Source organism: Phyllobates terribilis, unplaced genomic scaffold, assembly GCF_046119375.1.
Source record: "Phyllobates terribilis strain yellow unplaced genomic scaffold, ASM4611937v1 Scaffold_2__4_contigs__length_985480577, whole genome shotgun sequence".
NCBI classification, from domain to species: Eukaryota; Metazoa; Chordata; class Amphibia; order Anura; family Dendrobatidae; genus Phyllobates; species Phyllobates terribilis.
Genome location: NW_027362762.1, coordinates 361,618,723 through 361,639,459, shown reverse-complemented (window position 1 = coordinate 361,639,459; position 20,737 = coordinate 361,618,723). Strand labels below are relative to the sequence as shown.

At 42.9% G+C, this 20,737-nt stretch overlaps 1 protein-coding gene across 4 annotated transcripts; it reads left to right on the top strand.

Annotated features, from left to right (window-relative positions):
• The first annotated feature begins 329 nt into the window (after window positions 1–329).
• Window positions 330–20,300, top strand: MSL3 (MSL complex subunit 3). 4 transcript variants are annotated; one of them, XM_073664702.1, is made up of 13 exons: window positions 330–572; window positions 2,024–2,106; window positions 3,020–3,115; window positions 3,601–3,701; window positions 5,389–5,477; window positions 6,867–6,989; window positions 10,324–10,484; window positions 13,092–13,250; window positions 13,359–13,618; window positions 16,452–16,561; window positions 18,127–18,226; window positions 19,261–19,345; window positions 19,448–20,300. In XM_073664702.1, the coding sequence occupies exons 1-13, from the start codon at window positions 474–476 to the stop codon at window positions 19,545–19,547; spliced, it is 1,566 nt and encodes a 521-aa protein (XP_073520803.1). In that variant the 5' UTR covers window positions 330–473; the 3' UTR covers window positions 19,548–20,300. The 4 variants fall into 4 exon arrangements, with proteins under 4 accessions (XP_073520803.1, XP_073520804.1, XP_073520805.1 ...); XM_073664703.1 differs by lacking the exon at window positions 3,601–3,701 and having other exon boundaries at window positions 416–572; XM_073664704.1 differs by lacking the exons at window positions 330–572; window positions 3,601–3,701 and adding an exon at window positions 684–759.
• Window positions 20,301–20,737: the final 437 nt, after the last annotated feature.

Below are 20,737 nucleotides of genomic sequence, written 5' to 3'. Positions count from 1 at the left end.
TTGTGAGTTGTTCTAGAAGTTCCCATGTGAACACACCCCTAATAAAATGCATGCGTTTAACTCTTCACATACACTAGTGTCATCACCACTGATGCAGCAGGAGCACACTATTGCATTTCGTTATGTAATCACACAGCACCCTCCATGTAGTAATGGCCGCGCATGCGCCTACAGCAGCCCTTGTTAAACAATATTTATAAAACACGGTGATCACGTGGCCATGACGCAGTTTTTGCCTGCTGACACGCCCCTTATTCTGATAGGCCAATTCTGGTCTGGCTCCTCCCCCACTTGCGTGTAATTGGCTGTATTGCTCCAAGTATCCCATCGTGCCTCTACGGTTGGTTAGCAGTGCTAGAGAAGGCGTGGCTTCTCCGGCCCCGAATGGCGGTGTCTTCCTCTGCCCCCGTGCTCTGTGCAGCGCTCAGCCCGCTGCGGGAGTTTCGTTTCCTGCTTTTCGCCATGATGAACAAATGAACTCGCGGGGAATGAAATTTAAGTTCCAAAAAGGGGAGAAAGTTCTCTGCTTTGAGCCAGACCCGACCAAGGCGAAAGTGTTGTACGATGCCAAGGTGCGCGTAGTTGTGTGGGGGCGCTGTGCTGTGCGGCTGCAGTCACCGTCCTGCTGCGTGAGCCGGGCATGTATGGCGGGGTGTGACGTCATCACCAGGGTGTGTGTGGGAGGGAGAGCGCCGCCCAGAGCAGAGCGATGGCACAACCTGTGCAGGCGGCCAGGCTGCTGTTACCTGGAGCAAGCAGGCAGGTTGGAGAGTTACGTTGCCATGGAAACCTGCTCTGCTGCTCTTGGGTGACTGCTATGTGAGGAGGGCAGGCTGTACCTGCGCGCCTTGGTGATGGGTCCTCACCTGCGCTCCTCGGTGATGGGTCCTCACCTGCGCTCCTCGGTGATGGGTCCTCACCTGCGCTCCTCGGTGATGGGTCCTCACCTGCGCTCCTCGGTGATGGGTCCTCACCTGCGCTCCTCGGTGATGGGTCCTCACCTGCGCTCCTCGGTGATGGGTCCTCACCTGCGCTCCTCGGTGATGGGTCCTCACCTGCGCGCCTCGGTGATGGGTCCGCACCTGCGCGCCTCGGTGATGGGTCCTCACCTGCGCGCCTCGGTGATGGGTCCTCACCTGCGCGCCTCGGTGATGGGTCCTCACCTGCGCGCCTCGGTGATGGGTCCTCACCTGCGCGCCTCGGTGATGGGTCCTCACCTGCGCGCCTCGGTGATGGGTCCTCACCTGCGCGCCTCGGTGATGGGTCCTCACCTGCGCGCCTCGGTGATGGGTCCTCACCTGCGCGCCTCGGTGATGGGTCCTCACCTGCGCGCCTCGGTGATGGGTCCGCACCTGCGCGCCTCGGTGATGGGTCCGCACCTGCGCGCCTCGGTGATGGGTCCGCACCTGCGCGCCTCGGTGATGGGTCACAGTACATTAGTGTCAGCGGTCGCAGAGAGTGTGACTCTATCATTACGCCCCTGGATGATGGAGTGCGGGGCGACGACGCGCGTGCCCAGAGAAGACTCTGATTGCCCCCTCTGACTTGTGTGCCAAGGTTCGCCACCACTGTTCTAAAGCAAAGCCATCATCAGATAATGACCTCATGGTTAAATCAAGCTTTTGTTACATGTGTTTTTTTTTTTTTTTTTTCCCATATCACAATCTGTATTAAAAAAGAATATATAGAAAACTTGCTAACTTTCACACTGGCCGCTGGGGCTTTTATAGACTTTAAAGGGAATCTGTCATGTCTCCAAATGCAATTAACCTGCAGATATTGGATTAATAGTGTTCTAAAGCTGCTCGGCCTCAAAATTGAGAGCCCGGCTACAAGGAGGGAATGAACTGTATTCCACCAGCTTTCAGTCATAGGGTGCGGCATCAGTCACCACTCAGAACGCAGTAAGCTACAGTGGTAAGCATTCCCTGGCACTGAGTGGCAGCCCTCTCTGCACAGTTTTATTTTTCTGTATAAATTGCTTTCTACCTTTTATTCATGGCTTCCTTCCCTTTTTTTGTAGGTTGTTGATGTTCTTGTCAGTAAAGATGACAAAGGTAGAAAAAATCCCGAGTATCTGATCCATTTTAATGGTTGGAATAGAAGGTAAGTAACATATTATGCAGTATGGCGGCTGTCAGAAGGAGCTTTGTATTGTAGTATGCATAAGTGCATGACGCTGGATAAAAGAGGATTAGATCAGATAGACAGGATGGACAGCAGTGTGAGCAGCCTCTTCTTACTCCAGCACCCCTGGTATCGCCAGTAATTAGATCAGATGGACAGCAGTGTGAACAGCCTCCTAAGCTAATACAGGAGATATTGAATAAAATACCTACCTGGAACACCTCTTCCTAGACAAAAGGGGCTGAGCTTCCTACTTGACCTGTCCATTTTCTCAGATTTCTGTTGGTGTAACAAGACAGCGGCCATTTTTATCTATTACTATGATTGCCTCTTCTATAGAAAATGTGGTGTTAGCTAATTAAAGCTATTTCTGAACTTGTTCTTATTGACATTTCCTTTTTAAGGAATTTCTTCAAGTACTTGTCTAATTGCTAAATGTAAAATAAACAAAATAGGCAGGTAGTTCCTTCCTACCTGTCTGTGCCTGGCACAAATCTCTGCTAGCACGGAGCAGTCAAACGTCATGTCGACAGAAGCAGTGGCTTCTCTTCTGCCCTGATCTTTTTGACTGGGTGAGACTACAGATGGTATGCTGATTGACAGCTGGCTCCCTGCTGCTTAACTGCGGGAAGCCAGATGTCAATCAGCATGACATCAGCAATCACGTCCCATCGACAGAGCAGCCCAGAAGAGGAAGAGCTGCACTGTTGATATGGAGCAGTTGAATTGCCATCAATGACTGCTCTGTGCCAGGTAGAATTTATAGGCCCACAGCGTGTGGTTAAAATGGTACAGGACAAAACCCTTTAAGAATGGCTTATTAAAGGTCTTGCCACATTATTGTGTAATTGTAATGTATGTACTTGTTTGATCTATTTCTGATACCTTTTAGCTGGGATAGATGGGCAGCAGAAGACCATGTTCTCCGTGATACTGATGAAAACAGGCGATTGCAAAGAAAACTGGCAAGGAAAGCCGTGGCCCGCATGTAAGGAACCTCTCTAGGTAGACACCTACTGCTGCTACATTTACATACCCTAGATTTCTCTTGTTTCTTACTTCTCCTTCTCTTATTTTACTGTGTTTAATGGGAACTATTTGTTAACCTTCTACTAATGTCTGGGGGTCTTCTCCATGCTTGTCTGTATAACTAATACACTAATATTAGTATATGTGAATCTGTCTACTAGTAGGAGTTTGGTATTGGTTGCAGTTTATCTGATTATTCTCTCATACTTGTAAAAACCTGCATTTGATAAAATGAGCTTGTGCTATCCTGCAATGGAAGGAGTAAGCTAGGCCGAGGCAGAACTGGCCCGGAATGGCCAGTAACCTATAAGTATTCCATGATCAGTAAGTGTGAGCGTCCCATCACTATGCTGTGCTGTTCTTAGAAGTAGTCTGCGGTCTTCTGACTCCATGATAGTACTAAGCAATATATGCTATATACTGCATTGGCTTCTGTGCTTTCAGGAGAAGGAAAGGAAGACAGAAGAGACGGTGTCGCTTGCCTGGGGTCGACTCTGTTTTAAAAAGTCTTCCGACTAACGATAAGGAGGACAATGATGATCACTGTAAGTGTCATTTCATATGTCAAATTGGTTAGGTCACATGTTTTGCGCTTTAGTTTTTTCCGAGAGCCACAAAAATTTATTTATTTTTTTTTTTTTCTTCAAAATACAAGATAAGACTGCTTGTATTCTGTGGGACCAGTTGTACTTTTGAATGACCTTATCTTATCCATTTTACCTTGTGATGTAATGGAAATCAATAAAATTTCCAGGTGTGATGTAATGTAATTGCTGAGTTCCACAATTGTGTTTTTGGGTTTTGTTTTTACAGAGTTCTTTATGCTGAAAAAATCACTAGGTAATGATTCTTGTCTGTATTGTTAGAGATGGCAAACTTGCATAGTTTGTGTCTTTTGTGATATTTATATATTTTTAAGTAATGCCATAAAGGTTTAACCACTTACCGACATCCGGCGTACATGTACGGCGCAAGTTGGTAGTGGGCTCATGGGGTGAGCTCGCCCCATACCCTGCAGGTATTGGCTGTTATAGCCAGGACCTGCCTCCAACAAATGCGGGTAGCGCTAAGCTCTACCAGCGCTTAACCTTGTTAATGCTGCGGTCAGAAGCATTAACAATGTGTCGACAGGGGGGCCATGTTATTCAATGCGACAATTAGCATGCCCGTGATGTGATTGCCGGTCACTGTTGGGTTGCTATGCCAGCCCGGGGGTCTATTGAAGACGTCTGTGCTTGCCATTAGTCTGTGGCCGGTCTTCAAAGGAGACTGATTTTTGCTATGTGCAACAATACTGTGGTATTGCTGTATATAGCACAAGCAATCAGAAGATCACAACTTCAAGTCCCCTAAGGGGACTAACAAGTACAATGAAAAGTAAAAAAAAGTTTTAAGATATGAAAAATAAAAACATGTCAAATCATCCCCTACTTATCTAATTAAAAATAAATATATTAAATACACACGGTATCCCAGTGTTCAGAAAAGTCCGATCTATCAAAATAATTCACAAATACAGAAAAATAAATTTGTTATGGCTCTGGGAGGAAAAAACAAACTCAAACTGAAATTGGCCATGTTAGGAACGGGTAAAAATGTGTAGAGCAAAAAATAGGTTGTCTCATTTACTGAGACCCATAACACTTAATTTTTTTCTTTTTTTATTGATACCATTTTGGTGTATATAGGAAGTTCTGATTGCCTTTAATCGCTTTCTTTCTTGTGGTGTCTTGATCATTTCCGGAAACCTACCGTCACACGGCTGGGGTATGTTACAATGTAAGATGGTGGAGAGAAGGAGAGCACAGATTTGTGATCCTAGTTTTTAGCTTGCAGACATTTGCATTGAGTGATACATTGTAACAAGTTTCAGCTGTATGTTGGAGAAGGACCTAACATAAGTTTAGCCTAACAATGAATACAAGAATGCAGCGTTGGGGTGTCTAGAGCCAAAAAATGGAGGTCATAGGTTGTTGTGGATGAAGCAATCGTGTGACACGCACTTACAAGTTGTAACTTATCTTGTGTGTTTTCTGTGCTACAGATCTAAATCTATCATCTGCGCCGTTCTTCTCATCCTTGTGCTATTTTGGTGATAGTTTATGCTGAAAGTAAACCACTTCTTGAGTGCGGAGATGTAAATGTTTGTTCTCTTGTGCCGTGCTAAAAGATGAAAGTATGTAGAACACAAACACACTTGCGGTAACCCGCCACACTGTATTTATCCGATAGCACTGAGCAGTTCATCAGAGGACAGCGAGGAGGGAACGGATGAGGAAATAAAAAGCGAGGAAAGTGATTTTGAAGAAAAGGCAGAAATGGTAAGTCTAGTTCATGGCCGACATGTAAACAAATGCCAAGGGATGCAAGGAAACCGGCTGTGTAGTAACTCCGACTCCAGCTTTAGAAAAAAAAAAAAAGTGTTATTAAAGGAATAGTCTGGGCTTAAATGGGTATTCCCATCTCCAAGATCCTATCCTAACATGTAGTAGTTATAATGTTAGCAAATAATAATCTTTTTGTTTATATAGCGCCAACATATTCCGCAGCACTTTACAATTCAGACAATTTACAGCCATTATGGGCACTGTCTCCATTAGGGCTCACAATCTACATTCCCTATCATTATGTCTTTGGAGTGTGGAAAGAAACCCACTCGAACACGGGGAGAACATACAAACTCCTTGCAGATGTTGTCCTTGGTGGGATTTGAACCCAGGACCCCAGTGCTGCAAGGCTTCAGTGCTAACCACTGAGCCACCGTGCTGCCTAAATAACTCTAATTAGAAATGTAGTATAGTTCTTCTGATTGGCTATGTCTTTCCTCATGTGCAGCCATTGCAGGACCTTAGGTATCTATGGTTACGACCACTAGCTATCTAACTGTCACTATATCAGTGGTCGAAACCATGGATAACGAAGGTCCTGCAATGCCTTCACATGAGGAAAAACTAGGCATTTCAGAAAAATGACACTAAATTTCTAATTGGAGGTATTTTCTAATATTATTACACCTACTACATATTGGGATAGGATCTTGGAGATGGGAATACCCCTTTTAAGCTACAAGTCTGCAGACACTCTGTGGCTGCAAACTTGTGAATGATCACATCATGTGTGCTGTGAGGATTCTCCAGCGCCGGGAGCTTTGGGCGCGTGACCGCATATACGATATGCATGCTTTGGCCACATTCCGACTAGACTGTATCCAGGCTTGAGAGCGGCCTTGAGAGCGCATTGAGCAAGCCTGGAAACGGTCTAGTCGGAATGTGACCAGGTGTGTACATATCACATACTTGTGGTCACATGACCGCTGCTGGATGTCGGAGAATCCTCAGTGCGCACGATGTGATTCACACAATGACTGCAGATTTGTAGCTTAAGCTCAGACAATTCCTTTAATATTGGATAATTTTCATAGGAATTTAAAGTTTCAAACTGCTCATAGCTTGAACACCATAAACTATAGTCATATAATGGCCCTTATTTATATAAAAAGCGAAACTTGCTACAGTTAATTTGTTGCCAATTAAAGATGGGCAATGCAAAGTGACCCAACGACTTCCGTCAGTGGTTCAGTCTGAATCGTCTTTTTCGCCGTATGAATGTAAACCTAGCCTAAGTGGCCATACACTATTTAGGAATCTTACATTGTCAGCTTTCATTTATTCTTGTTTTTGAATGTTCTACATTATTTTATTCTCCTCTAGAAAGAAGAACAAGAGATTCTCTCAAAACGAGATATGGAAGAAAAAAACATTGTGATAGAAATACCTGAAATTCTAAAAAAGAAGCTGGAAGAAGATTGTTATTATATAAACAAGCGGAAACGGGTATGGTCTCTCATTGTTTGTCAGCTTAGTTCTGGTATTGTCACTCACTGTGTAAACACCACGGTAATGTTACTGTCCCAGAGCTGTTTGCTTAACACTGATGATATCATATAGAAAATTCTCTTACAATATGTAAGAAATCTACAGTGTTTTTAAAATCTCATGGTTGGTATGGCTATTTCCTCTACAGATTCTGCCATGCCTCCCAAGCAGATAACATCTATGCTGCATGTCATCTGCATTTGAACCCTAAAGTTAGGTTGGGGCTGGCCAATTTTGGGTTTTTTTTTTTTTTTGAGGCTTTATAGGGGGTGTGCCCATCCTCAGTGCCATTGAATTTGCTATAATCTATGCCACATAAACTCTAGCAGAAATGTACTCCATCTTAAAGGAAATCCTGCCAGCAGGTTTTTGCTACCTCATCTGACAGCCGACTGATGTAGGCAAAGAGACCCTGACTCCAACAATGTATCTCTTAGATTACTGGGTGCAGCAGTTCTGACACAATCAGAGCTTTTAGATTTCGCAATGAAACAGAGCTGAGAAAGTAACCCCGCCCACACTAGGCTCTATATATACAATGTCCATAGACCGTGAGCTGCTTATCACAGGAAGAGGAGTGGCCAGGGCTCACATGACCAGCTAGTCACAGCAATAATAAGCTCCTGGTGCTAAAACAATCAGTGTAAGTAAACAAAACCAAGGAGCTTGATAAGAGGCATTGCTGAAATCTGTGTTTTAACCCCTACAGCTTGCTGTCTTCAGATTACATAGCAAAAACCTTCTGACAGATTCCTTTTAAAGGAAACCTGACATCAGTAAGTCGGCTATTAATTTCATGAAATGCTCATGGAGTCAATTGAATGATAACAACGGTTTTCATGGCTAAGCTGTACGCTTTGTCGTTTTGTCATAGTTATAAATTGAAACTTTGCCTCCTTTTGTCTAAAATCTTCTATCCAGAGCCATTGGGTGGTTCAGCATAGTCAGTCATTCTTTGTAACCGCCCATTCTCTCTTGATTGATCACTCCACATTCTGACATCAGAGCAGACATTTCTGAAATGCTGTATGTCATGCAATGTCATGATAGTGAGCAGCATTGGCGATCTCTGGACTGGCACGGGACAGATTGTGTGCAGTAAACTTGGTGAGGCTCACTGCATGATGCAAGTATCCTGTGTCTGGACCTGGAAGAGCATGTGTGGGATGTCAGTCTCCTGTGCTGACGTCTCAGGTTGGGGTGTGATCAATCGAAGAGTGGCTTTGCTTGTAAGGGTGACAAGGTTGGGATGCTGTACCGCACTGGTGACCCAGGGTAACTGTTCTACGCATGAGGCAGCACATTTGAACTCCTTTACAGCCTGGGGCGTAATAGTACGCACCAGGCTGTCACCCCCTGTTCAGCGCGGGCTCCGGCGCTGAGCCCACACTGAACCGGGCACATATCAGCTGATCCACCTGCGGCTGTTAACATGTTAAATGCCGCTGTCAATCTGACAGCTTCATTTAACAATTCCGTGCTTGAAGCTCGTCACTTACCCCACCCATCGGTGACCCCGTCACGTGATCGCGGGTTACTGATGGGTGGGCATGACAGCCCTGGGACCCCAGTGGTTGTCATGTACTGATCGCTATGTGCGCCACCTAGTGGTCGGTGCTCATAACACAGGAGCATTTCTGCTACATAGGGGTGATCTGCTTATCACCTCTATGTAGCAGAGGCGATCGGACAGTTGCTGCTTCTAGTCTCCTATAGAGACTATAGAAGCAAGCAAAAAGTGTAAAAAAAAAAAATAAAAAAAAAAGTTTTTTAAAAAATATAAAAGTTTAAATCACCCCCCTTTCGCCCCATTCAAAATAAATTAATAAAAAAAAAAACACATACACATTGGGTATCGCCCCGTTCAGAATCGCCCGATCTATAAATATAAAAAAATAATTAATCCGATCGGTAAACGGTGTAAAGAGAAAAAAAATTGTAAATGCCAGAATTCCTTTTTTTGGTCTCCGCAACATTGCAATAAAATGCAATAACGGGTGATCAAAACATCACATCTGCCCCAAAATGGTATCAATAAAAACTTCAGCACGGCGCACAAAAAATAAGCCCTCACCCGGCCCCAGATCCCGAAAAATGGAGACTCTACGGGTCATGGAAAATGGCGCCATTGTTTTGTTTTTTTTTTGGTTTTGTTTTTTTTAGCAAACTTTGGATTTTTTTTTCACTACTTAAATAAAAAAGAACCTATACATGTTTGGTATCTACGAACTCGTAGTGACCTAGAGAATAAGAATGGCAGGTCAGTTTTGGCATTCAGTGAACGTGGTAAAAAAAAAAAAAAAAAATCTGTGGTATTGCACTTTTTTTGCAATTTCACCGCACTTGGAATTTTTTTCCCGTACACGATATGGTAAAACCAGTAATGTCGTTCAAAAGTACAACTTGTCCCGCAAAAAATAAGCCCTCACACGGCTATATTGACCAAAAAATAAAAACGCTATGGCTCTGGGAACAAGGGGAGCAAGAAACGAAAATGCAAAAAAACGGAAAATTCCAGGGTCCTTAAGGGGTTAAAGGACTTGTCAACTATTGGACAACCATAGCTTAATTGAGGAGCCCATATAAAATAGTCTATACTGCCCTCCCACAGCAGCGCAATCCCAGCAATGCCAGCGCCGCCATTCCCAGAGAGTGACAACTGTCTGAGTGCCCACTGCATGCAATGAGCAGATAATCAATATTCTGACAGACATCCACACTGACAAAATGTTAAGATTGCAATGAGCACGTGACACAACAATGTCATGTCACGGTCTGGGAACATCGGCACCAACATCGCTGGAATAGCGCTGCTGTGAGAGGCGAGTGTAGACGAGATGTGATAAATTATTGCAAGAGCCACATGATATACTGTGACTGTTGTGGAGGTATTGGGGTATTGTTAGACAGTAGAAATGATGGACTAGGGCAGTGGACAGGTTACCTTTTTTAATTTTTTTTTTTTTTTGCCATAGCTATAAATTAATCGTATGGTTCAGCTACAAAACCATTGTTATTACTGAAGGGGGCATATCTGAAGGTTAATCCTTAACTCTCCTGCTTGCAGATTTGTCTTCCGGCGTTGTCTCCTTTGCAGTGTTTTTAGGTATCTGTTCGGGAGAGATGTGCAGTGTGTATGTTCTGTTTTGTGGGGAACCAGGATGTTCTACATTATATTGGGAGCATTCCCTTATATTGTTTACATATATCTACTCTAGAACATAATTTTTTTTTACTTATTACATAAATTACATTATAGAAAACTGTTAAACGAAATCTTTTTCTCCCATAGCTTGTGAAACTTCCTTGTCAGACCAACATAATTACTATTCTTGAATCGTACGTTAAACACTTTGCCATAAACGCAGCGTTTTCAGCAAACGAAAGATTTAGGCATCATCAGACCACGTCAAATGTCAACATGAATGTACACTATGTTCCACCTGAGAAAAAGTAAGATATTGCAATATGTTTATTTGATCAGCAGTGTGTTTAAAATAATTAAAACATGCATTTTTGACATCTGTATATTGTGTGGTCAGCCACCTATCTACATTTTACAGGGGTATTCACGTTATTAAATTGTTTTAGTTGGCATGAAATAAGCAAGTTTGCAATTCACTTGCTTTTTCTATCTGCTATGGTTCTCCTGCAGTGAGCTTTTATTTTATAGTATGTATAGCTGGTTTCCAATGAGCTCAAGCACTAATGCCTGCACCGACTCGAGTATGCGCAGTAGTTAAATTCCAGGACAGGAGTTAATTGGCTGAGAAATTCGTTTGGTTTTTAAATCTTGCAAAATCTCATCCCCTCCCCATGACAATCAGTTGCACCCACAGCAGATTTCCTAATCATGGCTCTCACTTTCCTGAGACTTATTCTTATTCATATGCTCTGTTCTGCGCAAGTACAGTGATAATAATGTAGACTTGGAACAAACCACTGGAAGCTGAATGTTACAACAGAACCTGTGCTGAGCTTTAATTTCTATTACTACATCTGCTACTTGTCAGAACTGTCACTCAAGGAGGAATAGCAGCCTAACCAGAAACCAGGAAGTAAAGAGACTGACATGCTCTGAGCTGCTCAAGAGACGATGAAGAATAACCTTTTAACGGGAACCAAATTGCTTCCCCAGCACACCAAAAACACTGCCATGTATTTATTGCTATCTTTATCTTTCCTAACCAGCCTTGCTATTGATTATTGCATATTCAAAAAAAAAAATAATAATAATCTTTCTACTAATAATATTGTGTTCCCTGATTTCTAAGAGTGGTATTGCTTCCCACTACAAATTTTTTGCTTACATGACAATATGTTCTAAACCAGGTGTATGCACCCCGGCATCATCGGCACCTGTTAGAAAGATAAGACGGCATTAAATACATTGTGGCAGTTTGGGGAAGCTGCCTGGTTCCCTTTTTAATTTGCAGTGGTAGCTGTGGGGGGAAATACTTGACTCACCACCAGCTTTGAAGTTGGGTGATGCGAGACTGCTGTTAGAAATATTTTTTAAAATAGTCATCCAGAGACAAAACCCTTAGGCTAAGTGCCCACGATGCAGAAATACTGCATATTTTTTCCGCATCTCCCTGGCAGGAAAAAGGCATGCGGATTTTACATGCGTTTTTCCTGCCAGGTAGAATCGTTTGTCAAGCGTTTTTGCATGCATTTCCGCATGCGGGTTATCAAGCGATTTTAGCATCACTTGGAAAGTGCTTGACAACTTGGTCACACTATATAAATCCATGCAACCGGCATGGATTTATATAGTGTGACCAAGTAATAGTTAAAAAAAAAAAAAAAAAAAAAAAGAATAAGAATGATAACAAATAAAGATTACTTACCTTCCGATGGCCCCCAGTCTTTTCTCCCCTGCGTCCGGTCTCTTGTACGGCTCGCAGTGGTGTGAAAGGACCTTTCATGACGTCATTTAGTCATGTGACAGGTCATGCGACCGCCGACGCCAGCGGTCGCTTGACCGGTCACATGACTAAATGACGTCATGGAAGGTCCTTTTAGACCATCGTGAGCCGCCCAACACACCGGACGCATCGCTGAGGAGACCGGGGGCCATCGGAAGGTAAGTATAATCTTTATTTTTTATTTTACATTTTTTTTTACAGGTACCATGGTACCAGAGTCTGGAGGAGTCTCATCATCTCCAGACCTGGGTACCATCCGCACATTGAATCTCTTAATATCGGCATGTGCATATGTAGTCATGCTTTTATTAAGCGATTCAATTCAAGTCAATGGCGGCAATTACGCTGCGTGTCCACAAAATTAATGGACATGCTGTGTATTTTTCCGCAATGATAATCCTCAGCGGAAATTTCTGCAGCATGTGCACAGCACATGCGGATTATCATTGGGGACCATGGGGCACGTATTACCAAGCGGTTTTTAAGCGTTTTTACTGTGGAAATTCCGCTGCAAAAACGCTTGAAAAACGCATAGTGGACACTCAGCCTTAAAGGCTATAATCTCACATGTATGATATTGTTTACTAGAATAGTACATCTGCAGACTAATAAATTATCATTTTGGGAAATGTGAATATTAGTGCTGTGAGAAATATATAAAAAAAAAATGCCATCTTCTATATTAGACAAAGTTAAATCCACACACTTGGCTGTTTTTAAATTTAATTGAAGGAAAAATGCTGCTCAACTCTGCCTTGCCCTAAATGAAAACATTTCCCCTTAGCTATTAAAGAATCCAAAAAAATCAACAAATCCTAAAGGATAATGTCTGTCTGCCAATCAATTTGTGGCATAAAACCCAAGTGGGTTATACAGCAGGACAATCCTGTACCAAAAACTAAAAGGGACAGTTCTTGCTCAGACCCTCCGAATTAAAACCATTGTATAGAAGGTAGACTCTTCGCAGGTTTTTGCCAATGTTTGTCTGCAGTAATTAAACCAGTTACTAGGTTTAGAGGGAAATTACTTTTTAGAGAGTGGGTAAGAAATGGAATATACTGTTAATGTTAGAAATCTGTGTAGAATACTCGGTGCGTTTTGGCTATAGAATTTTTTTTTTTTTTTTTTTTAGTGTGGAATTGTGCAAAGAAATGGTGGATGGCTTAAGAATTACATTTGACTTCACTCTCCCACTGATACTCCTCTATCCGTATGAGCAAGCACAATATAAGAAGGTGATCTCCTCTAAATTCTTCCTTCCGATCAGAGAAGTTACATCTATTGGAAATAGGTATGGTTTATTTTAAGTAATTTATTTATTTTTTATTTTTTTTGTATCATTCACTTTAATTTTTATTTTTTTTTTAACGGAAGAACTTTTTTGTATTTTTTTATTTAGAAACCAAGAGGAAGTATCTCCTAGTCCACCACTTTTGAACCCACCAACACCGCAATCCATAGATAGCCAGCCCACCACTGGCGATTCAATCACTCCGAAGAGACGGAGAACAGAGCCGGACATCTTATCGTTGAGGCGCTCAACCCGACACAGTACAAGCTGTGATAGGATGTCTGAGAGTAGCGCTTCTCCCCAGCCCAAACGACGGCATCCAGAGACCCCAACTTCAATGCCAAAGCTATTTCTTCACTTAGAGAAGAGTAGGTGATCTCCCATGGGCAATCAGTCCAAATGCATTTTCTTACACCTGTTCAAGACACCAGTCCAGCGTTTGTTTGGTTTTTTTTCTCTTTATTGCAGCATTTTAGGAGTATAGAGCTTAGATTAGTAGCACCACTAATCTTAAACTTACCAGCCTCTGAATTCATTTTTTTCTTTTTCTGCACTGCTCCAGGCAGTCTCCAGCAGTTTGTGACCTGCTGAATCGCTCTAGTATTTGCTGGGCAATTTGCAAGACACAACTCGATGCAAGTCTGAGAGCCAGAATGAGGCTCTTATAGACTTGCATTGGGAGCTTGTGACAATTACCTCTGACTTCTGGTCAGTCAGAAGTTGTGGTGTCTGGAAGAGCTGAAGACAGCGGCTGGTAAGTAGAAGACTAGGGTCAGGAAACTTGGATTGGTAGAACTGCTCCAGATCTGAAATAAAAAAAAGAAAAAAAAAAGTTTTAGTGGTGCTTTAACCCCTTTACGTTCAATGACTAACATAGCACATCATGAGCGGGTGTCTGTTCCTGCTTCTTGCCGTGCTATGTCCATCATGCATTTTAACTGTCACTGCATGTTTACACAGTTACAGTTCAGTGCCGACCGGTGTCAATCACAGCTGAGCAGCAGGGGAAGAGGTGCGGGGATCATGCAGTCGGTCCCCACACCCAGATTGCTGGGATTTATCAGTCAATCTGACTTATCACTTCACGATCGCGCAGGAGTTGCTGAAATATCAGCATCTCCTGCCCGATCACAGCAGGAGCTCGGCGCTGCCAGTGACTGAGCTTCTGAACTAGCAACCAGGAGCAGTGTCAGTGCTGCCTCTGTCTGTCTGTTAACCTCCTTAATGCTCTGAGCACGATCGCAACATTCAGGAGGCAGGCAGAGGGATGGGAGCTCCCTCTGCCTTCAGATCGGCGCCCCTGCGACGTCATCGTGGGGGCTCAATCTTTGCCATGGTGACCCGGGGTCGTAAAGATGCCTCCCGGGTCACCAAGGGAGTTAAAGCTTTTGAAACCATGCTCAAAGCATGGTCTAAGATGCTTTCAGTATTTATACCTGGGGAAAAACTTAAAGTCCCATAGAAGGACTAAGTAGAGAGGGGAAAAAAAAAGTAAAAATATTAATATAATAAATAATACACATTTTTATGTAAAAAAAAAAAAAAAAAAAAAAAGTACACATTTGGTATCTCTGCGTCCGGAACAACCCGGTTATAGCTCTCAAAATATAGCGATGCAAAAACTAGTTTTTGCAATAAAAAGCGTCTTCTAGTATGTGACAGCAGTCAAACCTAAAAACCCAAAATAAATCTGGTATCGCTGTAATCACACCGATCCAAAGAATAAAGTTGTCAATTCACTTATACCGTATGAGAAATGGCTAAAAAAATAAAAATCATTCTGCCTCCCACTGGGGTCTCCGTGTAAATTTATGAAATGCGTGATTCAGAAGGAATCCCCGGCAGAATATTCCCTATGAGGCAGATAGAGGCACTGTGGATGCAGTCTGGCCTGTGATCCAGTGCTGTCCGTCTTTTTAGGCGTGCTTAAAAATGCCGTCGGCCACAGTTTGGTGCACTTCTGAAAAGAAGAACACCTCTGAACTGAGGCCATACATAGTCCAGCGTAACTCTGCTGCCCCATTATAGTGATTTCATCTGAATTGCGTCACTCGGCGATTTAGATGGAAACCCTGATATAAGGGCTCAGCGCAGAGCGCAGGATAAATGTGATCCAAAATATTATGTAAATGTTTCCAATAAAGGCTTAAACTCAATCTGCAAAAAAAGTCCCCACTCGGTTCCGTCATCTGTCAACAGAAATTTAGGAGCTTCCATGTTATGAGTAGCACAAAAATGAAATGTCACCTTGCCCCCCAAAAGAAATTCAGCAAATTCTGCGCTCCCAAATCCAAATTTCCCCCTCCCTTCTGAGCCCCACAGTGTGCCTAAGCCACATTTGGCGTACACGTTTGGCAGGCGTATAATTTGTAAAATGGGGTCACTTGAGGGGGATTCTGCTCTCCTAGCACTTGAGGGCTCTTTATATGGAGTCTGCAAAATATTCTAGGAAAATCTGCACACAGGCAAATGGTGCTCCATGAGGCAAATAGCGCTATGTCCCTTCTGCGTTTTGCCGTGTCGCTAAGAGAGACTGCACAGCCACACATGGGGTATTTCTACATTTAGCAGAAATTGTGGGACAAATTCAGTAGGCTATTTGAACCCATTTCCCAGTGTGAAAATGTAAAACCTGGGGTTAAAACAAAATTTTGGTGGTAAAAATGTAATTATTTTTTTCTTCACTGCCCAATGGTATAAAATGCTGTGACACAGAGCAGAAAGTCTGAGGAGTTTTAAATCTCTGCAAAATATTGTCTAAGATGGCGTAACTTTTTATGAACTTGTGTACAGCGCTCTAGCCTGTAGTAATTTTATTTCCTATGGTGTTAAAATCTATGGAAACTTGAATTTTGATGACCTAAGGTAAAAAAAAGGTAAGGGCCTTAATAAAGTTAAGCCACGTGCACCCTGAGTATTTGAGGGGTTTTTTTTATCTCCGTATTTTGTAAGCCAAAACCAGGAGTGGGTGAGAAGTACAAAAGTGGTGACGTGTTTCTATTATACTTTTCCTCTGACTGTTCCACTTATGGTTTTAGCTTACAGATACTGATTTAAAATACTGAACGTGTGCATGTGGCCTTACAGGCCCCCAAATATGTTCATTTTATCAATTATGAAAGATCACAAAAGATTTGCCTCACATTTTTGGAGTTTGTTTTCCTGTATTTGAAACATTTTATATTTTTCCTTTCTTTCCAGAAACACCGGTTCATAGTGGCTCATCCTCACCCATTACTTTAACTCCCAGCAAAGAGGGAAGTTCTGTGTTTTCTGGGCTAGAAGGTCGTCGAAACAATGAACTCAATGAGGTAACAAACTGCAATGTTAAAGTGGCTAACACTTGTCTCCTAATTAATATCACTTTATTTCAGTATTCTTGACCATGCCATGTGTATATTTGAATTATTGGGGGGGGGGGGGGTAATGCATAGTAAGACGCATTATGTCACTAATTTTTATGCAGCTGTCCAGCAGTTGCATACAGTTCCCCAATCGTGACCCGGTCCTCATGGGATGATGTGTGTTAGGACTCTTTCACACGTCGGTGTGTCCGGTATCTGTGGTTTTAGTTTCCACACATACTGGAGACCCTGACATATAGACCCATTCAAATGAATGGATCTGTGCACGTCAGTGTGTTTCCGTGGGCAAAACACGCTGACATGTCCGTTTTTTACCCTCTGCACGGGCCACAAACGTCCCACACTGATGACACACTAATTACATCCGTGTGTTATCCATATTACATGTACCGGTGCCTGGGAATCATTGTGCAGTTAGCGCTGTTCCCAAGTGCCGGGTGCTGAATGCCAGGCTCGCTCACTGCATGAGTCATTCTAACCGGCTCCTCGGCGCGAGCAGTCGCATGGATTACAGCAGGGACACCTAGGAGAGCTGAGTATAAGGAATGAGTCATTCTAACCGGCTCCTCGGCGCGAGCAGTCGCATGGATTACAGCAGGGACACCTAGGAGAGCTGAGTATAAGGAATGAGTCATTCTAACCGGCTCCTCGGCGCGAGCGGTCGCATGGATTACAGCAGGGACACCTAGGAGAGCTGAGTATAAGGAATGAGTCATTCTAACCGGCTCCTCGGCGCGAGCAGTCGCATGGATTACAGCAGGGACACCTAGGAGAGCTGAGTATAAGGATTTTTTATTTTATTCTTTTTACAGTTGGAGACAGCAGGAGCAGACTACTACTCTCATCATGGTCCCCTGCTGGTGCTGATCAGGGGACAATGATGAGGGCAGCTTTCAGCACCCAGCGCTTGGGAACAGAGCTGACTGTACCGCTGATTCCCAAGCGCCGGTACGTGTGATCCTGATGCGGCACACGGTTGCCACACGGATATCTCCGGAACCGGAAGTATCCGGATGTGTGAAAGATCCCTTACAGATAGGAAAGTTGTACAAGTCTGATTAGCCTGCATGTGCTGTATGCAGAATCTCTGATATTTCTGAGATGCAGCTCTCTAAGAGCCGACTAGGAGAAATCTGTCTCAAGCAGGAGACAGTTGAAACAGGCTAAAGTTGAAGCAGAATAAATGCTGAGACTGCAGTGTATAGTGGGTCTATGTACCTGACAATCAACTGCTGCCCATACCTAGAATTCATGGCTGAGCTAATGCATTGTGATGTAACATCAGACCAGACCAGACCCCTCCATATGGAGAGATTATAAATGGTATTTTATTTGGATCTGTAGAGGGGGTTGGGGACTTGTATACATTTTCCTAGACTGCTGTAAAAGAGGCAATAAAGGTGTTGGCCGTACTTTATATTGGGAAATATGGTGACAGATTCTCTTGAATGTGAGCCGGTTGGATACATATTTGTTTGCATCTAATAAAGTAATATATTTTCTGCCTGTAGGTGTTGTCCTGGAAACTAATGCCAGAAAATTATCCTCAAAGTGACAATTCGCCACCTCCTTCTTATGTCTATGGGTCACAACATTTGCTCCGTTTGTTTGGTAAGAAAGATCTATTATACAGAGGGAATGCTTCAATAGCCACAACGAGCAGAAAAATTAATAGTACCTAGATAACTGAATTGTACTTGTTTTATCTATTGAGGTAATCACTATGTTAACTGTCCTACAATATTAATAGGAGAGATGCCTGTGAGCATGTGCAGTTTGACATTTTGCTTTTTTGACATGGGGAGAGCTCTAATCTTAAAGAGGTTGTGCTGTACTTTATATTATCCCCCCCACCCCCCCAGGTCCGTTTACTTTTTGTAAATACCTTCTGTTGCTGATAGCGCCGCTCACAGACATCACGTGACCCCGCGCCGACGTCACGACAAGTGAGGTGTGACTCAGCGCTGGGGTCCCCGCGGTGGCTGCTGGGTTGTGGGCGGGGTTACCCCCCTGCGTCACACCCGGCATCCACCGCGCGCTTTCCCAATGAATGGGGAGAGGGAGAGCACGCGGTGGATGCTGGGTGTGACACGGGGGGGGGGGGGGGGTATCCCCGCCCACAGCCTGGCATCCACTTGGAACCAGGAAGATCGTGACCCCCGGCTGCAGCGTGGACTTGTCGTGACGTCAGCGGATGTCAGAGCCGGCTGCAGCCGGGGGTCACGTGATGCCTGTGAGCAGCCAGTGATAGCGCCACTCACTGGCATTATCAACAGCAGAAGGTATTTACAGGAAGTCTTAGGGATCTGGGGGGGGGGGGTGGCGGATACATTGGGGCAGGAATATAAAGTACCGCACAAACCCTTTAAAGTTGCAGTAGTGGAGCTTCCTACTGCACATGCTCACAAGCAGCTGTCATATTAATATTGGGACAGATTTCTGTCCATGTTATTAGACAGGCTATTTTAATGTCCTCTCTGAGGAGGTAATGCGTTTAGTAAAAATGTGATTTACTGATTTCTTGGTGTTCGCACTAAAATATGTTGGCGATTTGAAAATCAAGTTTAGAAATGGTATGGGAGTAAAGAGATGCAAGTGTTGTGCAAAAAAAAAATATAATCTTGTTTGTTTTTCTATTTGTTTAGTGAAACTTCCTGAAATAATGGGAAAGATGTTCTTTGCGGAGAAAAACTTGAAAGTTTTGCTCAAGCACTTTGAACTTTTTTTAAGGTATGTGCATGTCCCTCAAAATCGGTGCTTAGTATGTAGCTTATTAACGCCTTCCACACTTGTATTGAGTTTTTAATCAAATATATGACTTTTGTTTTGCAGGTTTCTTGCGGAATATCATGAAGACTTCTTTCCAGAGACGGCGTACGTGGCTGCCAATGAGGCCTATTATAGCACTAAAAATCCACGTGCTATATACTAATGTTGCAGTTCAGTCTGGTCATTCCTGATTTCAACCATTTTGTGAACTTTTTGGATGCCTCATCAGTTTTGTTGTATATTTTATGAAAGTTTTATGTGAATTTGTGAAATGGACTTCAGAAAAGTACTAAACAAGCATCAGACAGATGACCAAGGACTCTTACTGTATTCTTTCTCAACACTTTTTGTTAAAGAAACCCAGGAGATACAATGGGTTTTCCACCAGTCACTTCACAACAACTATTCTGAAATTCTGCCTGCTTTTATGAACTGTCACATTCAATTGTGTTTCTTAAATAAAATTTTTGTGTTGACACTTTTTTATTTTTTATTGTTTTGCTAGCTTAGTGAATTTTACCTAGTTGAGGTATGTGCACAGGCAGATTCCACCTGGAACCTGTCTGAAAAAGCACTGCAAAACCATGATTCCAAACTCTAGAGCATTAAAAGAAGAAAAATACTTAAGTGCTTAGAAGTAGCATGTTCATTCTTTGCTGGTTATAGTTGAAAAAACTGTGGAAGCTGCTTTGCATATAAAAACCTCCAGCGGGTGCATCAGCGTCTTACTCGTAAAACAGTTGTATGCACTTGCCCCTTAACACTAGAACTACTGATGGAGTCATTTTGACTCCTTTCGTTTTTTATTTCTCTTCTGTGACTACATTTTTCAGAATTCCGGCTTGAAACTCTGTGACTTTTCCTCAAATATGATGTGAAAAAAGATTTTGTGAGAATAAATAATTTTGGTGAAAAATTTGCGCGTTTTTTTTCAAAATTTACCAAGAACTACTGAAGGGAGTCATTTTGACTCCCTACTATATTTTGAGGTCCTTTTGTCACTAAATGTTGCTATAAAGTTTTGTGCATAATTTTTTCACTGTCTTATTTACCCTGATGTTCATATAGATGTAGTTCAATTTACATGTCAACTTTTCACATTTTCCTTGTGTTTTACCTGCTTGTATTACTGTGTAATGCTGAACAAAATAGCTTGTTTACTCTAGGCTCTTATCTTATGCTAATGAAGGGTGGTGTTTTTCTAAGGTCCTAGCAGGAGACAGTATTCTGGATAGTAACTTTACTTTCAGTTCAGCTGAAGAGACAAAGAGAACAGACGCAGACATACGAGCTCTGAAGACTCATACAGGTATGAATTGTTATGAAATAGTTTAGCTGTCTGTCAACTGATTC